The sequence below is a fragment of the Mirounga leonina genome, unplaced genomic scaffold, assembly GCF_011800145.1.
Source record: "Mirounga leonina isolate KUSES-001 unplaced genomic scaffold, KU_Mleo_1.0 Mir_178, whole genome shotgun sequence".
NCBI lineage: Eukaryota > Metazoa > Chordata > Mammalia > Carnivora > Phocidae > Mirounga > Mirounga leonina.
In genome coordinates this window covers 24,765,836-24,789,148 of record NW_023270464.1, presented here as the reverse complement: position 1 = coordinate 24,789,148, position 23,313 = coordinate 24,765,836, and the positions used below count along the sequence as shown (strand labels likewise).

Below are 23,313 nucleotides of genomic sequence, written 5' to 3'. Positions count from 1 at the left end.
TACCATCCTGCTTGTTTATTCTCGCTCTTGTTGCTCGTGCTTTTGGTGACACATCCAAAAAATTGTTTCCAAGACTGATGTTGAGGACCTTTTTCCCTTGTTTTCTTCTAGGTTTTGGTTTCACATCTTACATTTAAGCCTTTAATCTATATTTTGAGTTAATTTTGGTAAGTGGTATAAAATAGGGGTCCAATTTTATTTTTTTGCTTGTGATTAATCCAGTTTTCCCAGCACTATTTACTGAAGAGACTGTCCTTTCCCACAACAGGGTAATTCTGATTAGCTAGGGGGCCAGACTTGCAGGAGAGCAAAGGCAGTATTCAGAGCCCCTTAGGACAGAAGACTCTGAATGTTTTGTTGACCAGTAAGGGATGTGGGGTCATAGGATGGATCAGGACAGGGGAGAAGGCAAAGTGGCATTTCCACAGCTGGATGGCCCCTTTGGCCTTGGGAACCATGGAAGAGAGACATGAGCTAAAGTAGGAGTGATGCACGTGCTACTCAGGAGTGTCTTTGGGTCTGGCACGAGTGTGTGGTTCTTTGTCCATCTCAATGCTAGTTTTGCGGGGATGTACACCTATCATAGGGAGCTGTGTCCTACTTCACCTGAAGCTACACTTTCCCATCCCTAAAACAAGCTATGTTGGGCGGAGATGCCAGGACTGCCCCAGCCAGAGTCTAAGGTGGGCAGGGTTCTTACGAGTAACCCCAAAGAACATCCAGGCTCTGGGATCCTCATAAGTCACAGATGCTAGGGAGGCAAAGCACTGGCCCCAGAGCCTCTTGCTTTGTGATGCTTCCTCTGGGGGCAACCTTCATTCATCCCCTCCCCCTACCCAGGGGGTAGACCAGGTCCCCGCGGACGTGTTGGTGGTCCAGGACACTGGAGCTAATACCTCATGCCCCAGTCCTGTGTTGTCATGGTCCTCAACCTCAGCACACATTACTGATGCTCACCACTGTCTTCTGTGTAAGAGTTACAGAGCATTCGAGAACAGGACTGAAGCTTTCCTGAACCCTAATGTAATGTGCCCGGTCTTGGAGTCTGGGGAGTAAAGTTTCCTTATGTGGATCCAGACCCCAGAAACCAGTTGCATGCATGTATGTGGTGAGAGAGCATTGTCTTTGTCACTCATGGTTGCTGGAAGTCTGCCTCTCTGGCTGATGCTGATGGAGGAAGTGAAACAAGAGCATCCTATACGGAACTTCAGAGCAGCAAAGGGTAGAGGCAAGATTCCCAGGGCCTCACCAGGGCAGAGCCTGTGTGGTCCATCCCCACTGTTCCCCCACGCTCAAAGAAGGCCAATCGGCTGCTATGTTTTGTCTTGCTGTCAGCACAAGCTGAGGTGAGCCCATGGGGGATGTGTGAGGGACCTCCAAGGAGGGTTATTGCCCTGATTAAGTTGGAAGAGTGACATTTGGGACAGAGCCCAGATGAAGAAAGATGGCCGGGGGCTTCCCCAGGTTAAGGGCAGAGCAGGTGTCTATCCCTGGGATCCAGAATCTTCTGTGAGTCTTCTTTGTTTTTAGGTAGGCTCCACACCCAGCGTGTGGAGTTAAGTCCAGATGGGGGACTGGGTCAGTCCTCTGTCCTCCTTATCACCCCCCCTTAGCCTTTCTCCGTGCTCACAGGACAGAACTGGGGGTGGGGGGGCATGGGGCAGACAGCAAGAGGAGCCTGGCAGCTGTCTCCCGGAGTGAGCAGGGAGGTCTGGGCCACGAGGGCAAAGGGTCCTCTCTGACCAGCCTGGAACACGGGCCAAGTTCTTTTCCCTGAGAGAATGGGTAGAAAAGCTGAGTGATCCTTGGTCTCTGCAGACAGAGCAGAGGAACAGAGATGAAACTGAAGGCCTATAGCAGGAATATGCAGGAAGGGGATCAGGAGCCAGACAGTTCAGGACATCACAGGCATTAAAGGCAGAGCATAGAGAGGCTAAAGAGTGGGTTCTCCAGAAGGGTGCCAAGTCCCTGGGACTTCAAGCATCTGCCAGTGTGGCCTGTGGGGGTGATCGCAGGCTTGTGGCTTGGGAGACGGGATGCGTGTTGTCACATCACACATCAAAGTGGAGAAAGTGAGAGGCAGTGAGCTCCATCTGGCAGTGTCGAATTTGGGGAGAATGGGAATGTTCGGGAAGGCTACAGCTTCTCTAAACTTCTGCCTCTGCTTGAAGCAGAGGTCAGAGCCAGAGACAAGAATTTGGAGCTCCTGGCAGAGAGGGGGACGTGGAGGCGCGAGAGTGGACGAGGTCACCTGGGGCAGGTGGAGAGGGAGGAGAGGAACAGGGATGGAAGCCTGGGGAAGGCCGGCATGAGGAGCAGCCCAGCAGGCAGACTCAGGAAGAGTTCGGCCGTCCCAAGAGGAGATGGCAGGCTGAGCGGGGTCAACAGGATCGAATGTCACCGAACAGCCAGCGGAGCATGGGCCACTGTCCATGGATTTCACAATGAGGCCAGCAGAAAACACTGTATTTTTAAAAAGGCAATCAAAACCAGAGAAAATGGAAAGAAAAATGAATGGCATTTTTTCCTATAGCTTTGTGGTGGTAATTAAAAGGACAGTCTGTGAGCAGAGGTCACAGAGTCCCTCACTGCAGAAAGACCAGCACTGCAGGTTGGGGAGGCCACTGAACCTGACTCCTGGGTGCACCTGCAGAGCAAGGCATTAGACAAACAGCTGCCCGCTGGCTCTGATCCCACCGTGGAAATTAAGGGGGGCTGTTTGGATCATAATAAACGTCATGATGGTGGGGGGAGTGCTAACCTGTATCTTTAAGGTTTTTTTTTTTTTTAATTTTGTTATTTTCCTCCAAAATATATTGCATATATACCATGTTGGAGTAGTTTAGTAATAATAGTTTTCTTATTTTTATTTTTTTAAAGATTTTATTTATTTGAGAGAGAGAGAGCACAAGCAGGGGGAGGGGCAGAGGGAGAAGGACAAGCAGACTCCCCGCTGAGCAGAGAGCCTGGTGACATGGGGCTCCATCCCAGGACCCCAGGATCGTGACCTGAGCCGAGGGCAGATGCTTTAACTGAATGAGCCACCCAGGTGCCCCAGTAATAGTAGTTTTTTGTTGTTTTTTTTTTTTAAGATTTTATTTAATTGACAGAGAGAGACACAGTTAGAGAAGGAACACAAGCAGGGGCAGAGGGAGAAGCAGGCTTCCTGCCGAGCAGGGAGCCCGATGCGGGGCTCGATCCCAGGACCCTGGGATCATGACCTGAGCCGAAGGCAGACGCTTAATGTCTGAGCCACCCAGGTTCCCCAATAGTAGTTTTTTTTTTAAAGGCATTAGGTTTACCACAATTTATTGTTAAAGGGGGCATTAGGAACTGGATTGTGGGGATGGTTACACAACTTGAGAAATTTACTAAAAACCATTGAATCATGTGCTTAAAACAGGTGATTTTTATGGTATGTAAATTATATTTCAATAAAGTGGTTTTCAAAATAAGTTAGTGAGTAAGCTAAGCAGCTCACAGAATTCCTGGTTTTATGTAGGAGTGAGTTGTTGATGAAGTGCTTGTACAGGTTAATTAGAATGGTAGAACACTTCAGTGGATAGAAATTTCAGCCAGTATTTGGACATCAACTGTACCTGCTTGTGCCTTAATGAAAAAAAACAAAACAAAACTGGTTCTCTAAACCAAAAAGATCATTCTAAGGGGTGCCTAGGTGGCTCATTCAGTTGGATGTCTGACTCTTGATTTCACTCAGGTCATGATCTCGGGGTTCTGGGAGCAAGCTCTGAGTCGGGCTCTGCACTCAGTGGGGAGTCTCCTTGAGATTCTCTCTCTCTCCTTCTCCCTCTGCCCCTCCCCTTGATCGTGCATGCTGTCTCTATAATAAATAAATCTTTAAAACAAAAAAGAGGTCATTCTTTTTTGTGTGTGGATTAGTGGTCTTCAATTTTTTTTTTTTTTTTTTTTTTTTTGCTCCTGACCTCCCTTAGAACATTTACGTTATCTGAAAATTTTTATCAAAAGTTTAAATAACCTTGTATTAGGTGATGGTTTCTCAGACATGATACCAAAAATACAAGCTAAAAGGAAAACATAGATAAATTGGACTATATTCAAATTAAAAACTTTTGTGTTTCAAAGGACACCTTCAAGAAAGTGAAAAGATAATTTACAGAGTGGGAGAAAATATTTGCAAATCATACATCTGATAAAGGACTTGTATCCAGAATATGTAAAGAACTCTTATAATTCAACAATAAATAGGGGTGCCTGGGTGGCTCAGTCAGTTAAATACCTTCCTTTGGCTGGGATCATGATCCCAGGGTCCTGGGATCAAGCCCTGTGTCAGGCTCCCCACTCAGCATGGAGCCTGCTTCTCCCTCTCCATCTGCCCCTTCCCCCCGCCCCGTCATGCTCGCTCTTGCTCTCTCTCAAGTAAATAAAAAAAACTCAACAATAAATAGATGGATAACCCAATTTGAAAATGGGTGTATTAAGGTTCTCCGGAGAAACTGAATCCACTTGGGGGGTGGTACATGTATGTGTATAAAGAATGTGAGAGAGACATTTATTTTAAGGAATGGGCTCATGCAGTTATGGATGCTGACAAGTGCAAACTCTGCAGAGTGGGCTGGCCATCTGGAGACCCAGGCAAGAGCCAGCATTGCAGCTCAAGTCTGAAGGCCATCTGCTGGTAGAATTCCTTCTTGCTTGAGAAAGAGCTACCTTTGTTCTGTTAAACTCTACAGTTGATTAGATTGGACCCAATCACAGTACGGCGGGCAATCTGATTTATTCAAAGTCCACCAACTTAAAAGTCAATCTCATCCAAATAACACCCTCATAGACACATCTGAAATAATGTTTGACTAGATACTTGAACACCATGGCCCAGCCAAAGTGACACATAAAATTAACCATCACGATGGACAAAGGATTTGAATAAACATTCCTTCAAAGATAATAAACAAATGCCAATAAGTGCATGAAAAGATGCAGACATCATTATCCATATGGAAGATGCAAATCAAAACCACAATGAGGTATCACTTCACATCTACTAGGAGGCTCCAATCAAAAAGATGGATAATAACAAGTGTTGACTGGGATATGGAGAAACTGGAACCCTCCTATTCAACCAGTGAGAATGGGAAATGGTGCAGCCACTTTGGAAAAGAGTTTGGCAGTTGCTCAAAAGTTTAAACATAGTTACCACATGGCGCAGCAATTCCACTCATCAGAATATACCCAAGAGAAATGAGGACGTATGTCCGCACAGAAACTTGTACATGAACATTCACAGCAGCATTCTTCATAATAGTCAAAAAGTGGAAACAACCCAGGTATCCATCTGTAACATAAACAAAATATGTTATATTCCTACACTGGAATATTATTCAGCTGTAAAAAGGATACATTGTACAACGTGGGTGAACCTTGAAAATATTATGCTCAATGGCAAAAAGCTAAACACCAAAGACCACATGTTGTATGCATCCATTTATATGAAATGTCCAGAATGGGCAAATAGAGACAAAAAGTAGATGCCAGTTATCAGGGGCTGGGGGAGCAGGTTATGGGGAGTGACTGCCAATGAGTATGTGGTTTTTTGGGGGGCATTGAGTGTTCTGGAATTGGATAGCAATGATGAGCCCATAACTCTTCAGTTTATTGAAAATACTAAATTGTACACTTTTAAAAAAATATTTATTTGAGAGAGAGACAGAAAAGAGAGGGAGCACACAAGTGGGGAGAGGGACGGAGGGAGAGAATCTCAAGCAGACTCCCTGCTCAGCACAGGCCCCATGCTGGGCTCGATTTCATGACCCTGAGATCGTGACCTGAGCCAAAACCAAGAGTCTGACACTTAACCAACTGAGCCGTCCCGGTACCCCTAAATTGTACACTTCAAAAGCTGAGCCTTATGGTGTGTAAATTATATCTTAATAAAGCCGTTATTTTAAAAAGTATGAATAGTTTCAAAAGATACACTTTCTGGCATGCTATAAATGTTTACGTTTCCAAATAAAACTATTTTATAACTCCTAAGTTTATTTAATGGACTTCTAAATACTATTGCAGTTTGATGCCCTTCATTGAGTATGCTAAAAAATGCAATAAAAATTCTTATGGGGTGCCTGGGTGGCTCAGTTTGTTGAGCAACCAACTCTTGGTTCAGCTCAGGTCATAATCTCAGGGTTGTGAGATCGAACCCTGCATCCGGGCTCCATGCTAAGCATGGAGTCTGCTTAGGATTCTCTCTTCCTTTCCCTCTGCCCCTCCCACTCATATTCTCTCTCTCTCTCTGTCAAATAAATAAATAAAATCTTTTAAAAAAAAGATTTATATATTTATTTGACAGAGAGAGACAGCGAGAGAGGGAACACAAGCAGGGGGAGTGGGAGAGGGAGAAGCAGGCTTCCTGCAGAGCAGGGAGCCCGATGTGGGGCTCGATCCCAGGACCTGGGACCATGACCTGAGCCGAAGGCAGACGCTTAACGACTGAGCCACCCGGGCACCCCAAAATATAAATCTTAAAAAAACCTCTTTTATAACATTAGAAATTTTACCTTGTTCTTTTTTTCTCCTTGAGCTTGTGTTTACATTTAACTTCTCAGAAGAGTTTTGTCCTAATGTATTGTTTTTCTATACTTAGAAAGTCTTTTATTGATCATCTATGAGACTTCTCTACAAAAAAACACATATACATGCATGCAATTTAAATTTTTTTTATTTTCCTGGAACCATAAGACCCTAAATGGTAACCTCTTCTTTCTTCTGGATTAATTTATCAATACAATTTGTAGTCACATGTGAGCAAAACAACATATGTTACTAATTTTGACAAATAATTATTATTAAACAAAACAAAAGTGAAATGGAAATGCATCTCTTGATAAGCTGGATGGGGCTTTTCTTTTTAAAAAAGTTAACTCATGTTTTCATGTATGAATTATATATATTATGAATTATATTATTATAGCAATATCCTCAACTCTTTGAACTCTCTGAAATGTATGCCAAAAATTACACAGTGATCTCTTGTGAAAAATCATTTTTATTTTTTTAAAGATTTTATTTATTTATTCATGAGAGACAGAGAGAGAGAGAGAGAGACAGAGGGAGAAGCAGGCTTCCCGCGGAGCAGGGAGCCCGATGCGGGACTCGATCCCAGGACCCTGGGATCATGACCTGAGCCGAAGGCAGACGCTTAACCATCTGAGCCACCCAGGCGCCCCGTGAAAAATCATTTTTAGTCATATGTCAGCTGACACTTGATTAGATCCTCCTTCAGTTTTGCTGAAAGCTAAGAATTGGAAACCACTTAGCTTACAAAGAATGTTTCTTATCCATCCCTTAGCTGCTCTCCTGACCCTTGCAAACCATGCAAGATGATAAATAGTTATTTATTGTGCAGCAAATAATACACTGTTCCTTCTTTCCACCTGGCCATCCCCTCCTGCTCCCATTCCCTCCCACTCCTTTTTTCACATTTGGGCTCCTTCAAGGGGTAGCATTTACACCATGGATCTTCAGACTACAGCATCTCTATATAAAGACTTTCCAAGGGATACATGACAGGGATAACTTTAAGAGTATTAAATTCCAGATGTTTAACATAATATTTAATCTTTCCTAGAGCAGCTCTCTCTCTTGAAATGGGCCAGCTGTTGAGGCTTCATGCAGGTTCCATGTTCACACTGTCCCTTCCTCTCTGTTACAAAAGTAAAACTGCACCTCTCATTCCTGAATATTACATTGCCCTGTAAGATTTCATGGCCTTGGAATTTAAAAACCTGCAGTGGAGGGCATCTGGGTGACTCAGTTGGTCAAGCATTCAACTTTTGGTTCTGGCTCAGATCATGATCTCAGGGTCCTGGGGTCGAGCCCCCATAAGCCTGCTTGGGATTCTCTCTCTCTCTCTCCCTCTGCCCTTCCCCCAACTCTCGGGCTCTCTCTCTCTCTCTTTAAAAAAATAAAAACCTCCAGTGGGCTAAGTGGAAGGACAATTTGAAGTGTTGGTATCAATGTTACTAGAGATAAAGAGGAGCATTTTATAATGATAAAAGGAGCCAATCCATCAAGAATACATAACAATTATAAATGTATATGCAGGGCGCCTGGGTGCCACAGGTGGTTGAGCATCTGATTCTTGGTTTCAGCTCAGGTCGTGATCTCAGGAGATCAAGCCCCGTGTCAGGCTCCGTGCTCAGCAAAGAGTCTGCTTAAGGCTCTCTCTCCTTCTCCCTCTGCTCCTCTCCCCCCATCTCTCTCTCTCTAAAATAAATAAATGAATCTTTTTAAAAAATAAATAAATGTATATGCACCTAAAAAAAGGGCACCAAAATACATAAAGCAAAAAGTGATATAAGTGGAAAAAGAGACAATGCAACAGTATCAGTTGGAGACCTCAGTACTCTACTTTCAAGAACAGAACTAAGAAGATCAACAAGGAAATAGGGGACTCAAATAATACTGTAAAGCAGCTGGACTTCACAGACATCTAGAGAACACTCCACCCAACAACAGCAGAATACACATGTTTCTCAAGGCATATAGAACATTCTCCAGGATAAATCAAATGCTAAAACAAACCTCCATAAATTAACAGGATAGAAATACTACAAAAATATGTTCCCTGACCACAGTGGGTTAGAAATCAGTAACAGAGAAATCTGGGGAGCCACAAATATGTGGAAATTAAAAATACATTCCTAAATAACCAATGTATTGAAGAAGAAAGTAAAAGGGAAATTAGAAAATAGTTCAAGATGGATAAAAATAAAGATAAAACATACCAAAAGTTTTTGCCACATTATTGGGATGCAGCAAAAGTGCTTAGAGGGAAATGTATAGCCATAAATGCCTGTATTTAAAGAGAAGATCTTAAATCGACAACCTAACCTGCCATTTAAAACACTGAAAAAAGAACAGCAAACTGAATAAAGCAAGCAAAAGGAAGGAAATACTAAAGGTTATAGTCGAAATTAATGAAGAAAGGAATAGAAAAACAATAGAGAAAATCCAAGAAAACCTTAAAGAGATCAGCAAAACTGACAAGCTTTTACTTAGACTGACCAAGAGAAAAAGAGAGAAGACTCACATCACTAGAATCAGAAATGAAAGAGGGGAACATTAGTACCAACCTTACAGAAATAAAAGAATTAAAAAGAATACCATGAACAATTGTATTCCAATAAATTAGATAAATGAAATGGACAAATTTTTGGAAAGACACAAACTACCAAAAGACTCAAGAAGAAATTGACAATGTGAATAGGCCCATAAAAAAATAGACTGAATTAATAATAGCGGGGAGAAAACTCAGGAAGAAAAGCCCAGATAGCTTCACTAGTGAGTTACCAAACATTTAAAGAAGAATTAATGCCAGTCCTTCACAAGTTCTTCCAAAAAATAGAAGAGAAGGAATATTTCCCAGCTTAATTCTGTGAGGCCAGTATCTTCCTGACACCAAAACCAGACAAAGACATTACAAGAGAAGAAAACTACAGGCTAATATTTCTTAGGAAAAGGAATGCAGAATTCCTCAAAAAATACCAGCAAACTGAACCCAGTAATACATATAAAAAACTAAACACCATGACCAAGTGGGATTTATCCCAGGGATGCAAGGTTGGCTTAACCTCAGAGTTGGCAGCAAGTTCTTAGTTACGACACCAAAACCACAAGTAACAAAAGAAAAAAATCAACTAGACTTCATCAAAATTAAAAACTTTTGTGCTTCAAAGAACACCATCAATAAAGATGCGAGTGCCTGGCTAGCTCATTTCGTAGAGTGTGTGATTCTTGATCTCAGGATCATGAGTTCAAGCCCCATGTTGAGTGTGGAGCCTACTTAAATTAAAAAAAAAAAAAAAAACTTTTGAAAAGGGAGCTCCTGGGTGGCTCAGTTGGTTAAGCGTCTGCCTTTGGCTCAGGTCATGATCCTGGGGTCCTGGGATTGAGCCCCACATTGGGCTCCTTGCTCAGCGGGGAGTCTGCTTCTCCCTCTCCCTCTGCCTGCTACTCCACCTGCTTGTGCTCTCTCTCTCTGTCAAATAAATAAAATCTTTAAAAATAATAATAATGAAGTGGAAAGACAACCTACAAGATGGGAGAAAATATTTGCATATCATGTATCTGACAAGGGACTAGTTTCTAGAATATGTAAAGAAATCTTAGAAATAACCCAGTTAAAAATGGACAGACTATTTGAATAGACATTTCTCCAAAGAAGATATACAAATGGCCAATAAATGCAAGAAAAAATACCTGACATCAGTATTCATCAGGGAGATGCAAATCAAAACCACAATGACATGTACTATCTCATACCTGCCAGGATGGCTATAATCAAAAAGTCAGATAATAACAAGTGTTGATAGGGATGTGGTGAAATCAGAGCCTTCATACACTGCTGGTGGGAATGTCAAATGACGCAGCCACTTTGGAAAACAGTCAGGTAGTTCCTCAGAAATTTGAACATAGAGTTATCCTATGATCCAGCAACCTCACTTCTAGAGAGATGAAAACACATATCCCAAGAGAGATGAAAACATATATCCACACAAAAACTTGAACACAAACATTTTAGCAGCATTATTTATAATAGTAAAAAGGTGAAAACAACCCAAATGAAAAGGGAAGCATGCAGGGGTTCCTGGGTGGTGCTCTTGGTTGACATCTGACTCTCGGTTTCTGCTCAGGTCATGATCTCAGGGTTGTGAGATCAAGCCCCACATTGGGCTCCACGCTCAGTGGGGAGTCTGCTTAAGTTTCTCTCTCCCTCTCCCTCTGCCCCTTCCTATACTCTCTCTCTTTCTCTTTCTCTCAAACAAATAAATCTTTAAAAAGGGAAATATGCAAATAAGCTGATGAATGGATAAACAAAATACGGTATTCCCATACAATGGAATATTATCTAGCTCTAAAAAGCAATGAGTACTGACACATGCTATAACATGGGCAAATCTTGAAAACATTATGCTATGAAAGAAGCCAGTCACAAAAGACAGTATATTATATGATCCCATTTATATGATTCCATTATATGAATCCAGTATATTATATGATTCTATTTATAAATCAATAGAGACAGAAAGTAGATTAATGGTTGCTTAGGGCTGGTGGAAATGAGAGAATGTGGGTGGTGATAGCTAAAGAGTACAGGGTTTCTTTGTGACAGGATGAAAATGGTCTAAAATGGACTGTGGTAATTGCTGCTCATTTTCGTGAATATACTAAAAACCCTTGAAGTATATACTTCTGATAGGAGAACTGTATGGTATATGAATTCTCTATCAGTAAAACTATTATAAAAAGTAATCTAAAATAATGGCAGTTATGTGCCAAGAGGAAAACAGGGACTTTGGAGTCCAACAGTCTGTGTAATTCAGGTCCTCCAAGAAGCAGGCCCCAAATGGGATTCGATACACAAGGACTTTAGTAGGGGAAGCCCTTGTCTGAGATAAAATGGGGAGGAAGATAGGAAAGGCTGAGAGAGCTGTCAGACCATGATGTAAGTCCAGCCCCGAGTGAGGGAGGGAAGGATGGTTTGGAGGAGTCACCCCAGTCTGCCTTGCACCCTAAGAAAGGTTTGGCAAGGCTGTCAAGGAGTCCTCCAGCCAAAATCTGCCATCAGAGGAGTTTTGTGTCAAACAGAAATGGATCTGCCTTAATATCCACTCTGTCGTTGGATGGAGATGCCCATGGGAAGTGTGTCCTCCATGCAATGTGATTATGGGTTTCAGAGCACAGCCGAACAGCCGGTCACCTAAGCTCCCCGTAGCTGGACATCTTTCAGGCACAGTCTCAGGGCCGCCACACAGACTAAGGTTCAAGTCCCAGCTCAACAACTTCCTCACTGTAGGACTTTGCTCCAGATACCCTGAGCCACAGTTTTGTCATCTGTAAAATGGGGATAATAGCAGTGCCGACCACACAGGGGTATGCCTATAAACTGCCGAGCACAGAAAAAGCACACAGTAAGTGCTCAGTAAGTAGTAGCTGCTCCTAATGTGGTATTTATTACTTCTACCATTTATTATTTCTTTCTAGATTTTATGTGCCTCCATTAAAGAATAAACATTATAGTCTCTGTATATTGAGTATTCTGTTTGTTTTACTTAATATCAAACTGTAAGTTTTTTCCAAGTTATCATTTGCTCTCCCTAATATTTTAAAGTCTGCATTATATTCTATACAGTATGCATATCCTAGTTTACTTAACTATTCTCCTAATCATTAGGGCTTTACAATTTTTTTTCCCGCTGTCATAAAAATTTTTGTGGGCACCTGGGTGGCTCAGTTGGTTGAGTATCTGACTCTTGATTTTGGCTCAGGTCATGATCTCAGGGTCATGAGATCAAGCCCTGCGTTGGGCTCTGCCCTGGGAGTGAACCTGCTTAAGATTCTTTCTTGCCCTCTCCCTCTGCCCCTCCCTCCCCCCCGAATTTCTGATAGGATATTTTTATATAGAAACATTTCTCCTCTGTATTGGTTATTTCCCTCCAGGGTCCTGATGAGGATTACTAGCTTAAGGAGTGGGAACATTTTAAGGCTCCTGATCCATGTTATCCAGTTTACCCTCCAGAAAGGTTTACATTCCAACCCGCAGCCTGTGAGAGTATTCACTTCGCTGTACCCTACCCAGCCTTGGGGAACCTTCTTATATTTTCAAATATTTGCTTGCTGGAAAGGCAAAAAAATGGCATCTTACTTATTTGTTCCCTGTTACTCATAAGGATGGACCATTTCCCAAATGTTTTTGCACAAGTGATTACTTTGTGAATTGTCCTTCACACTAATTTATTGAGGTCTTAATTTTTTCTATCAATTTATACTATTTAGTAATACTTGCCTGAGACACTTCCCATTATTTGGCCTCTGTTTGTTTTAGTGAAGAGGAACCTATTGACCTTTCTCTGGTAATTTCTGGTCCCCTTTAAGCTTAGAAAGCCCCTCCTTCCCGGAGAAAGTAAACCGCCCTGCAGATGGTTCAAAGTAAAACCAGTAAATTTTAAAATTTAAAAAAATTTTTAAAAAAATTTTTTAAAAAATTGTGAGTGGGTGGAGCCCAATCTAATGACCGCTTACTGGCCTGCACTGCTCATCAATGGGGTTCCTCCCTCTCCCTGTGTCCTAGGCCCCAGGACGCCCACTAGGAGCCGCGGGGGAGGAGCCCCGCAGGTGCAGAGGCGCCGTGGAGGGGGAGGCTGCGGGGGCTTCCCCGGACTTCCACTTCTACCCCATGGATCTGTATGACTCCGAAGACGGGCTGCACCTCTTCCCAGAAGAACCCACGCGGACGGGAAGAGAAGTCCACGCCGAGATGGCCGGCGAGCCCGGGGGGACGGGCCCAGGTAAGGCCCAGAGAGCCCTGGCGGAGGATGTGGACGAGCTTGTGCCTCTGTCCGCCCTCGGAGGTGCTGGCGAGTGGGGCACCGAGCTCGCCGACGGAAGCGCACCCCACATGGAGGTTTTGGACCATCGGCTGCACGGGGTGCAGAGGGACTGGCGACTGGGGGCCGAGGCCGAGGCTGGGGACCGTGTCTGTGCGGCCCGGGGCGCCGCGGGCTCCAGCCGGGACCTGCGAGAAGCCTACAGGTTCGCGCACGGCCGAGCCAGCGAGGAGTACGAGTGCTACGTCATCCCCGAGGAGGAGGACGAGGACGAGGACGAGGACCCAGCCGCCCTGGTCTTCTGCGCCACTTGCAGAGCTCCAGTAAGGGCGGTGGAGGTTTCGGGCGAACACAGAGAGCATGAGGTGACCCCGCTCAGCAAGGCACTGGAGAGCGCCAAGGTAGGCAGGTGGCCTCGCTCCGCGCTGTGCATAATGCGTGTGTTTGTCAAGTAGGCAGGCTGCGAACCCTGTCAGAGGCCTTCTACAGACAGGGAAAGCGCTAACTAACGTCTCCTTGCGATCCTCTGTTCGCTAGGATGAAATTCACAGAAACATGTTCAAATTGGAAAAGCAGATTATCGAGATGGAGAATTTTGCAAACCACTTGGAGGAGGTTTTCATCACCGTGGAGGTAAGAGCGGGCGTGGTGAACCCATCAGACCACATTGCTGCCGCAGGTGGCGGGCTCAGCGGCTGTGGCCGGGGTGGGAGACTCTGCCCCGACTTCCCCCCCTGCTCTCCAGGGGGACCCTGGGGATATAGCTCATGGAGCCCGTTACCTGTCTGCGTTCCCTCCTGCACCGAAGCTCTCCTCTGCCTTTCTAGCCTCAGCCCTGCTGCAAGGTGGGGCTCTTTCATGGCCCAGCCTTGACCAGGCATTGCAAGACACCCCTCCTTCCTTGTTCGTGTCCCCAGCTGTTACTGTGTCTCATAAGATCAATACACATGGTCTGTGCCTGTCACTAAACATGTCACAGTCCCCGGTGTGATATTAGGTATATAAAACACCACGATGTTGCCAGCACTCAGCCTCGCCATCCAGATAAGGTGCACCAGGACTGAGGATCAGGAGACTCTCCACCTCCCTTCTCTTCCTGCGGATGCCCTGCTTCTGTTAATAATACAGCCTCGGACTGTGTCCACAGGAGCACCTCATATGAATTAGCTCAGCCCCAGGCCCCTCTCCCATGAAGCTGGAACTTCTTCACCCCCGGTCTTAAGAGGGAGGAGGACTATTGCACTAATCCCCTCTGCAGGGCACAGGGAAGGCATGAACGTAAGGTAGTGGTAGGAGGGAGAACTGGACAGAACTCCCCCACACTTGCACTGGCTGCTCACTGTCAGATCAAAGCCAGTCACCCCCCAGTGAGGGCTCTGAGTTTTCCCTCTTACACCAGCACTGGCGCCATTGTGAGCAAGCCTTGTGCTCCTAGAAGATGCTCGGCAAATACTCCCTGAGTCATTCATAAGGGCCTCTTCTTTGGAAGTGTGACTGGTGCTGAGGCTGGCATCAGTCAGAACCCCCAAGCTCTCTTGGCCTCCCCCCCAAGTGAGAGGACCAGTAGTTGACAGGCTGTGCCCCGGGATTAAGTACAGCCGCGAGCCTCCCTCTGCCCTCCTGCACTTCCTCACCTACTAGGCCACACCATCGGCCACAACCCTCCCTCCCCTTCCCCGTCATTGTTCTCTTAGTTGATGTGAGAATCTGTGTGATCCTGGTGTTCGTGTGATGTGAGCGTCAGGGAGTGGAGGTGAGTGTCGTGAGATGTTGGGGGCTCAGGAGGAAAAGCTAGTGGGCATATCCCAGGGCAAACATCTCCGTGTTAAGGTCCAAGGATGTGGTGGCAGGCTGACTCCTCACTGACCACCTTCCAAGAATGCAGTGGCCACAGTGGAGATGGGGCAGCTTGGGGTCGGGGGGCAGGGGGAGGGGTGCAAGATGCTGCCAGGAGAGAGATTATCCCAGGGTTCTAACTGCAGACTCCTGGTCCTAGCTCCCGCTGCGCCCACCCCAGCATCCTGGCAAGAGGTGATAAGACCCAGGGGCGGTGACTAAAACCTCTCTGGGTGGATACATTTCCACGCCCCCAATGGTTCTATGGCTGACATACCACATCCACTGTGATGGTGGTTGAGGTCAACTGTCTTACAGGAGAACTTCGGAAGGCAAGAACAAAACTTTGAGTCACATTACAACGAGATCTTGGAAACACTCGCTCAAAAGTACGAAGAAAAAATACAAGCTCTAGGGGAGAAAAAGAGAGCGAAGTTGGAAGCCTTGTATGGACAGCTGGTCAGCTGTGGGGAAAACCTCGACACCTGTAAGGAACTCATGGAAACCATAGAGGAGATGTGCCATGAGGAGAAGGTTGACTTCATCAAGGTCAGTCATGAGGTGACATGAGATCACGAACCCAAGTGACAGTATGGCTGGGCAGGTTAGGGTCTCCCTCTCTGCCTGGAGGCTGTTGACCGCTGTGGTCAGCCTCCATTTGGTTCCTGGATGTTCACGATGGCGAGGAGGTCACAGCACGTCTCTGTGCAGCTTTGCCGTGAGAGGCTGAGCAGACCCGTACATGGCTGACCCCTTCCCTCCACTGCTGCTCAGGACTCCCCCAGCCTCAGTTTCTCTCTCCTAGAGACCCGTCCCCTCGCCGGGAGCGGAGCAACGGCAGTGTTCTGAGAGTTTTCTCGTCACCTCAGGTGGCCCCTTCAAGCCCCAGGGAGGAGGTTGTCTGGGCTAAAAAGGGACCTCCAACTCTCCAATTACAAGTGCACCAATTTTAAATCTTTATAAACTCAAACATAAAAAAAAAATTCATTTTTTAATTTCCTTGAAATCCAGTTAAATCTGACCTCAAGGCCCCATGCCGCCGGACTGTGGAATTTCAGTCTCGGTCAGAGGTGGGGTCCCCTTTCTTCACAAGATCCCACAGGAATCTGGGCTGTTGTGGTGTCCGGGATGGGAGGGAGGGGCCCTCAGCCGCCAGAGCTTCCCAATTGCCAAATACAACCTCCACACTGACCCCGGGCCCGTGGCGGTCCCTCCAAGCCCAGCAGCACTTCCTTCCTGCCCTACTCCTGCTTGGGGCAAGGGACGTGCAACAGAAGCTGGAAAGCAAGTTGGCAGGCCCCGTGAGAGCTCCCAACATGCAGACCTCGTGAACCACTGATCCCACAGTATCGCTGTATCTCAGAGATGTAATCCCGAATGGGCAAAAGGCGGTATGTGCGAAAGCGTCCTCACTGATGTTTCTAATGATGACACCTTAGCAGTAGCCGAAACGTCCATTAACAGAGGAATGTCTACGTAAACAACGGCGTTCCCCTTCAGTGAACTGTTGGGCAGTCTCAGATTGGCGGAACAGAAGAACATCTATAGCGTGGAGCGCTCACGCAGTGCATCCAATTCAGGGCCAGAGCGCGGGCCTCGGCGGGGTGGTCTTGTTAGAGGTCTTGTTAGAGCCTTTCTTTTTCCTCACTTCCAAGTCTTAAAATGTGTTTGTGTCATTATATCGTTCGAAAAAGAAATGTATTTGCAAAATCAGTTTGATATTTTCTCCCTTTCCTCCTCCTCTTTAGGATGCTGTGGCCATGGCTGACAGGTAATACTTTTGTTCTGAAACACGTTTTCTCCTTCTGTGCCTTTCTCCGTTCCTCTAGTTTTCCAAATAGACTCAGTTCCCCTTGGGTGTTTGGTCCCAGTTGCAGCTTTTGTGTCTGCCCCTGAGATCAAATAGCACTGGCTGTGGAGGGAAGATGGGGGTCACAAGGACCCGCTAGCACTGAATCTCAGGATCCCAGGGCTGGAAGGGAGCGTATGGCCAGGCCCAGCCAGCAAGCCTGTGGTCGGGTCTCCTTCGTGAGCCCCTCCTTTCACCAGGAGGAACCAGGATCCAGTGTCCCCAGCATCCCCCAGCTGTGCTAGGACCCAGACGAAGCACTGCAGAAAGTATGCACACCGTGGAGTCAGACAGGAGTTCAAATGCTGCTCCCCCCCAGGACCCTGGGCAAGTCCAGCCGGCCTAGGACCCACCTTCCTGATCTGCAGACAAGAACAGTTTTATGGGAATTGAATGAGACAACATCTGTAAAGCAACATGAATGCTGAAGCTTGATAACATAAGGGTTAAGAGAACAGGTTCTGGCAAAGGACAGACCTGGTTTCAGATTCTGCCCCTGCCACTCACAAACCCCATGACTGCCAGGAGGCAGGAACGCTCAGAGCCCCTGTCCACCCTTAGCAGGTTGAGTGCACTTGGCCCCATGGAGAAGAAGCCCCCCATTCTGTACATCTTGGGGCCTGGGGTAGCGTGTGGGGATGGGAGCTTCCAGATCAACACCTGTGCATGCCCCCCAGCTGACCCCCTTCCCTCCCCTCAAATGCGCAGATCAGTCCCACCCTTCCCCATTGGAGACCCCATTGGAGACCCCCTGGGTCAGTCGCCAAAGCAGATGGCAGAAGGTAGCCAGCAGCATATTAAAATAAAGAAGTAAAAACCCAGCAAAGAAGCCGCTCTCGTGTATTACTAGGGACCCACACAGTAGACACACCCTAAGGAGCATGCCTCTTCATTCTCATTAGCGCATCTTTTTATGCCAACAGACTTGGAAGATTCTTGAATACAGAAACAGACGTGGAGATCGCTACACAGCCTGACTTTGAAGACCAGACTCTGGACTTCTCTGACGTGGAGCAGCTCATGGGCTCCATTAACACCATCGCTGGTGCATATTTCACCTGCGTGTGCGCTTCCCACAAAGTTCCAGTTCCCTGAGCTTTGAGTTAGACGTTTTGATGGCTAAAAAAATCATAAAGATTTAGGAGCAAGTATTCGTTCATTCTAATTTCATGTCTTTATGGCTCGTAAGGGGGAGAACAGTGGCTGACCTCCCCCGGGGTAAGTGCCTACCTCACTTTCCAGGGAGCCAACATCAGTTCCCGGGCAGCCTTGAAATACTTTTTGTTTATAGCTTGCCCAGATTCACAAACACCTGTTCACCTGCCCGAGTTACTCCAAGTAAGTAGCCCGAATTTTATTTACTTGCCTAGCACAGTGGCTAGGAGATGAGCTTTGAGATCCCGTGGAGCTGGTGAGAATCCCAGGCCTGCTACCTCCTAGCTGTGTGACTCTGGACAACTTAACTACCTTCTCTGAGTCTTTCCTTGTCTGCAAAATGGACATCATAATGCCTCCTGAGGATATGGTGACAATTATATGAGGTGATATATGTATAGTATGTCACATGGTACCAGATAGCTCTTAAAAATATTGTGATTACTGATTTCTAAGAATAATATCGTAATTCAGCTTTTTTTTTTTTTTGACTGCTCACCTTCTCTTTCTCACCAACCCCCAGCTACATTGTAAAAATGTTGTATATATCATTTTAGGTTTTTCATTTACACAGATATTTTTTCTTAATTTTTTTTTGAAAGATTTTATTTATTTATTTGAGAGAGAGAATGAGACACAGAGAGAGAACATGAGAGGGGGGAGGATCAGAGGGAGAAGCAGAATCCCTGCTGAGCAGGGAGTCCGATGCGGGACTCGATCCCGAGACTCCAGGATCATGACCTGAGCCGAAGGCAGTCGCTTAACCAACTGAGCCACCCAGGCGCCCCTACACAGATATTTTGAAATAAGAAGGGAATTATTTTCTTTTGTAACCTGCTTTTTTTATCAAAACAATTATGATTAATATTTTCTTGCACTGATAAGTTCGTCTATAATGTCATTTTAATGAGTATATACCTTGATTTCTTTACTTAATCTTCAACTGGATTGGATGCTGGGATGTTTCTAGTTTTTCCCCATTAGAAACCACACTGTAATGGACATCCTTAATTATAAATCTTGGAGACCATGCTTAGACTCATGGCTCGAGGGGTGATTTCACTGAGCTATGATGTCCATCGGATGATCCTTTCCCCTTCTAGGGATGGTGCTGCCCAAATAATCAGGCCCCAGCATTTGGAAAGAAAAGCACTATCACCCAAGTCAGTGCTTGAGACACATGGACATCTCACCCCCCTGAGTCCAGGTCCTGTGCAGACCACCCCCTCCTGCCCACATCTGCAGCCTCCTGAGCAGGTTCCCAACCCCGGGGCCATCTCTCTTCTCACTGCATCTCCTGCTCTTCTTGCTGTGGGGCTGTTCCTCGCAGGGTATAGAAGGACACCCGCTGTCCCTCCCAGACTTTGTCAGTTGGGGATACGGGTGTCTTTCTCTTCCTCCCCTCCTTCGTCATGTCAGGACCTTCCAGGCCCTGGCCAGAGGGGAAAGGCTGAGCTGTGGCTAAGTAAATTCCTTGGGGTTTGGTTGTGTTCTTACCTGGCCTGAGCACTGTCAAAACTGGAAGCTGAGGGCACCTGGGTGGCTCAGTTGGTTAAGCGACTGCCTTCGGCTCAGGTCATGATCCTGGAGTCCCGGGATTGAGTCCTGCTCGGCAGGGAGTCTGCTTCTCCCTCTGACCCTCCTCCCTCTCATGCTCTCTGTCTCTCATTCTCTCTGTATCAAATAAATAAATAAAATCTTAAAAAAAAAAACAACAAAACTGGAAGCTGAGGTTGTTGAACCAAGCCTGGTTTGGAGGGAAGTCCTGGCATGGGAGAAGAATCATGGAGGAAAAACCAGGAGTGTTTCCTAGTTACGTGTGAGTCAGGGGAGTGGGGAGGCAGAAGTATTAACCTACAGAGAATTAACGAATTGACCCAGTAGATGGATTCTAAAGAGGGTGGTTCTCAAAAGCACAACGGCACCCAACCCAGTCTTCTCTCATTAGAACGAAGACATAGCCGTTGGACGGGTCCCCAAAGAAAGCAGAGCTTCCCTGTTGAAGACTTCTCTCCCTCCGTGGCTCACTTCAGGGTTGCGGCCACACCACTGTGGTCCTGGCTGTCTTGCCTCTTTGGATGGCGTGGAAGGGGTCAAAGGACCCGAACCTAGGGCAGGTCTGGCAAACCACACCCCAGCCTGAGTCCTCATCACGGAGCCGTCTGCCCCATGCTTGTGTGGGTTTGTCAGAGCGGAATGGACATGCTGGTTGTTGCTCGCAGGCTCAAGGTTGGGAGGGTTGGCCTTCCTGACCTTGTCCAGTCTGGGCCGCTGCTTCCACTGCCAAAGCCCGTAGACGGGTCGGGGGACCAGTAGTCCTAAGACCGGACCGCTCCCATCCCACCTCTACGTAAGGCTCCTCACTTGTCTGTTTTTCTCCCTTTTCCTTGTCTAGCTCCTTCTGCTCCGGAGATAAACCCACAGGCCCCCAACTCTGCCACGGGGTCCTCCGTCCGAGTGTGCTGGAGTCTATACTCTGATGAGACCGTGGAGAGCTATCAGCTGTCCTACCGGCCAGTGCAGGACAGCTCGCCTGGGAAGGACCACGCAGGTGAGGCTCTGCCAAGAACACACTCACGTCCTGCAATGGCTAAGGGCCCTCAGAGGCCAGGGCCCTGCCTTCCTAGCGATCAGAAGGGCAGAGGTGGGATGAATCTGTGCATCTGTCGTGATCTAGAAACTGCCCAGAGGACGGGATGCAGGCAGGTGAGCGTGGCAGAAAGGGCGAGAAAAGCAAGTTGGCTGGGCAGAGTCACAAGGCCAGGCTGAGGTGTCTGGGGTGTAGATAGAGCTGTCAGGTCAGAGTTGCCCTTGGGATGAGTCCCTGGCTGCACTGTGTGCAGGAAAGGTGGGGACACCCCTCCTTGAGGAGGCCTAGCTGGGCTGTCTGGGTTCTAATGGGCCTAGCCTGTGAGGGGAGGGGAGGCTGGCTCTTCTCAGAGCAACCCTGTGTTGGTAGAGACTGGAAGGGTAGCCCACAGACCCTCATGAGGGGTAGGGGGCCTCTGCAGCTTGGACAGGCTACTGCTGCTCAGACCCACGTTCCCAGGCTGAGCAAGCTCCTGGGAACGGACCCTAGCCTCACTTGGGGCAGCCCATCCTCTTCCCAGGGAAATGGAGCTGGCTGGTGTGGGGCTAGGCCTGGGGTAGCTGCCTCCCCCGCCCCATGTAACAGATAAGCCATTTACCTGTTGAGAAGAGCGGGTCAGACGGTAGAGGAGCCCCAGCTGAGCCCCTGGAGGAATCGGAGGACCAAGGCTAGCCAGCAGGGCCTGTCCTTTGTGCATGGAGGCAGAGTAAGGTTGGGGGAGAGGGCCTTGGGGATTTCCACTTTATGGATGCAGAGACTGAGACCCCAGGAGAAATGAGCTGTCCGTGGGGACACACTGGGTGATGGCAGAACCAGGACAAGAGTCAAGTCTGCAGGCTCCCTGCACAGAGCTCTGCTCCTTGTACCAGGCCAGGCAGGTGGAGGGTTCTAGGTGCCGAAAGTGAGGATGGTTTTTCTGACCAGGGACCAGGAAGGAAGGGGATTTTTTTTTTAATTTAAATTCAATTAATTAACCTTCATTAATTAAATTCAATTAATTAACATTATTAGTTTCAGAGGCAGAATTCAGTGTTTGATCAGTTGCATGTAACACCCAGTGCTCATTCCATCACGTGCCCTCCTTAACGCCCATCACCCAGTGACCCCATCCCCCTGCCCACCTCCCCTCCAGCAACCCTCAGTTTGTTTCTTAGAGTTAAGAGTCTCTTATGGTTTGTGTCCTTCTCTAATTTTGTCTTATTTTCCCTCTCTGTGACCCTCTGTTTTGTTTCTTAAATTCCACATACGAGTGAGATCATATGATAATTGTCTTTCTCTGACTGACTTATTTCACTTAGCATCATACCAGGAAGGGGAATTCTTAAGAAAAGTAAGTTTAAGTGATGCTAAGGGAGGTCAGAATAAGGTGAGCAGACGGTGAGGGTGGTCTGAGCAAAGACTTAAGAGGGCACAGTGGGGAAAGAGGAAGACTTTAGAAGGGAGGTCTGGGACCAAGAAGCCAGACCTGATTAAGCCCAGCTCTTGTCGTGAATCCACTCTGTTGATACTCGCTGCAGATGCACGGAAGAAGCCAGTGTGTGGGGGCTATTCCTGGCAATCTGTGATTTTTTAAATGGGCTGCTTTGTGATAAAGGAACTGATATCAGAGGGTGGATTCATGAATTTTCACTGCCTTCCAAGAGTCTGGGGAGGTTTGGAGGTGTATCAGTTAGCTTTTGCTGTGTAACAATACCCTACCCCGCCCTACTCCACACATATATACACAACTTGTCGCTTAAAATGACAAACATTTATTATTTCTTATAATTCTGTGAGTTGGCTGGATATTCTTCTGGTCTGGACCAGCTGGGGTAGGGCTGGATGGTCTGGGATGGCCTCCCTTACAGATCTGGGGACACGGCTGTGATGGATGGGATGACTTGGATGGCACCTGGTCTCATTGTCCAGGAGGCTGGCTCGGGCTTGTTCACACGGAAACAGATGTGTTCCCAGCAGCAAGAAGACAAGCCTCTGTGCCCCGGCATTTCCCGAGCCTTTGCCTGCCAGCATCCTGCTTGCTGCTTTCCCATTGGCCACAGCAAGTCCCATGGCTGAGCCCATCAAAGGATGGCAGGAAAAACCGAACCACATTGCAGAGGAGTGCACTTACAGGGATGGGAGGAATCTGTGGCCAGTTTTGTAAGCTACTACAGGGAGATTCAGCACAACTAATCTGGAGCTACTTGGCCTATTTTTAGGGTTGAATTCTTGTCCTTTTTTTTTTTCTTCAGAGTTTACAATGACTGTCAAAGAAACCTACTGCTCAGTGACAAATCTTGTGCCAAATACCCAGTATGAATTTTGGGTCAAAGCTCAGAACAGGGCCGGCCCCAGCCCCGCCAGTGAGCATGTGGTGTACATGACAGGTAATGGGGCCCACTTGTGTCTGGAGCAGGACCTTACCCCGGGGGATGCAGGAGTCATGGCTTTCTAGATGTGGCAGGAGCCTCGATTTCATTTGGCAGGGCAGGAATAGCTGTATATTTTTCTTTCACTGAATGCACCAAATCTGAATTCCT

The 23,313-nt window shown here is 46.9% G+C and overlaps 1 protein-coding gene across 1 annotated transcript in view; it reads left to right on the top strand.

The window, feature by feature from the left end:
• FSD2 (fibronectin type III and SPRY domain containing 2) overlaps window positions 1-23,313 on the top strand; it is a 41,090-nt gene that overhangs the window by 5,721 nt on the left and 12,056 nt on the right. Inside the window, exons 3-9 of the mRNA XM_035024328.1 lie at window positions 13,109-13,765; window positions 13,902-13,997; window positions 15,519-15,749; window positions 16,949-16,971; window positions 17,973-18,094; window positions 20,600-20,755; window positions 23,026-23,160. Of these exons, the coding sequence (XP_034880219.1) occupies window positions 13,109-13,765; window positions 13,902-13,997; window positions 15,519-15,749; window positions 16,949-16,971; window positions 17,973-18,094; window positions 20,600-20,755; window positions 23,026-23,160 (1,420 nt within the window). The remainder of the gene's footprint in view (window positions 1-13,108; window positions 13,766-13,901; window positions 13,998-15,518; window positions 15,750-16,948; window positions 16,972-17,972; window positions 18,095-20,599; window positions 20,756-23,025; window positions 23,161-23,313) is intronic.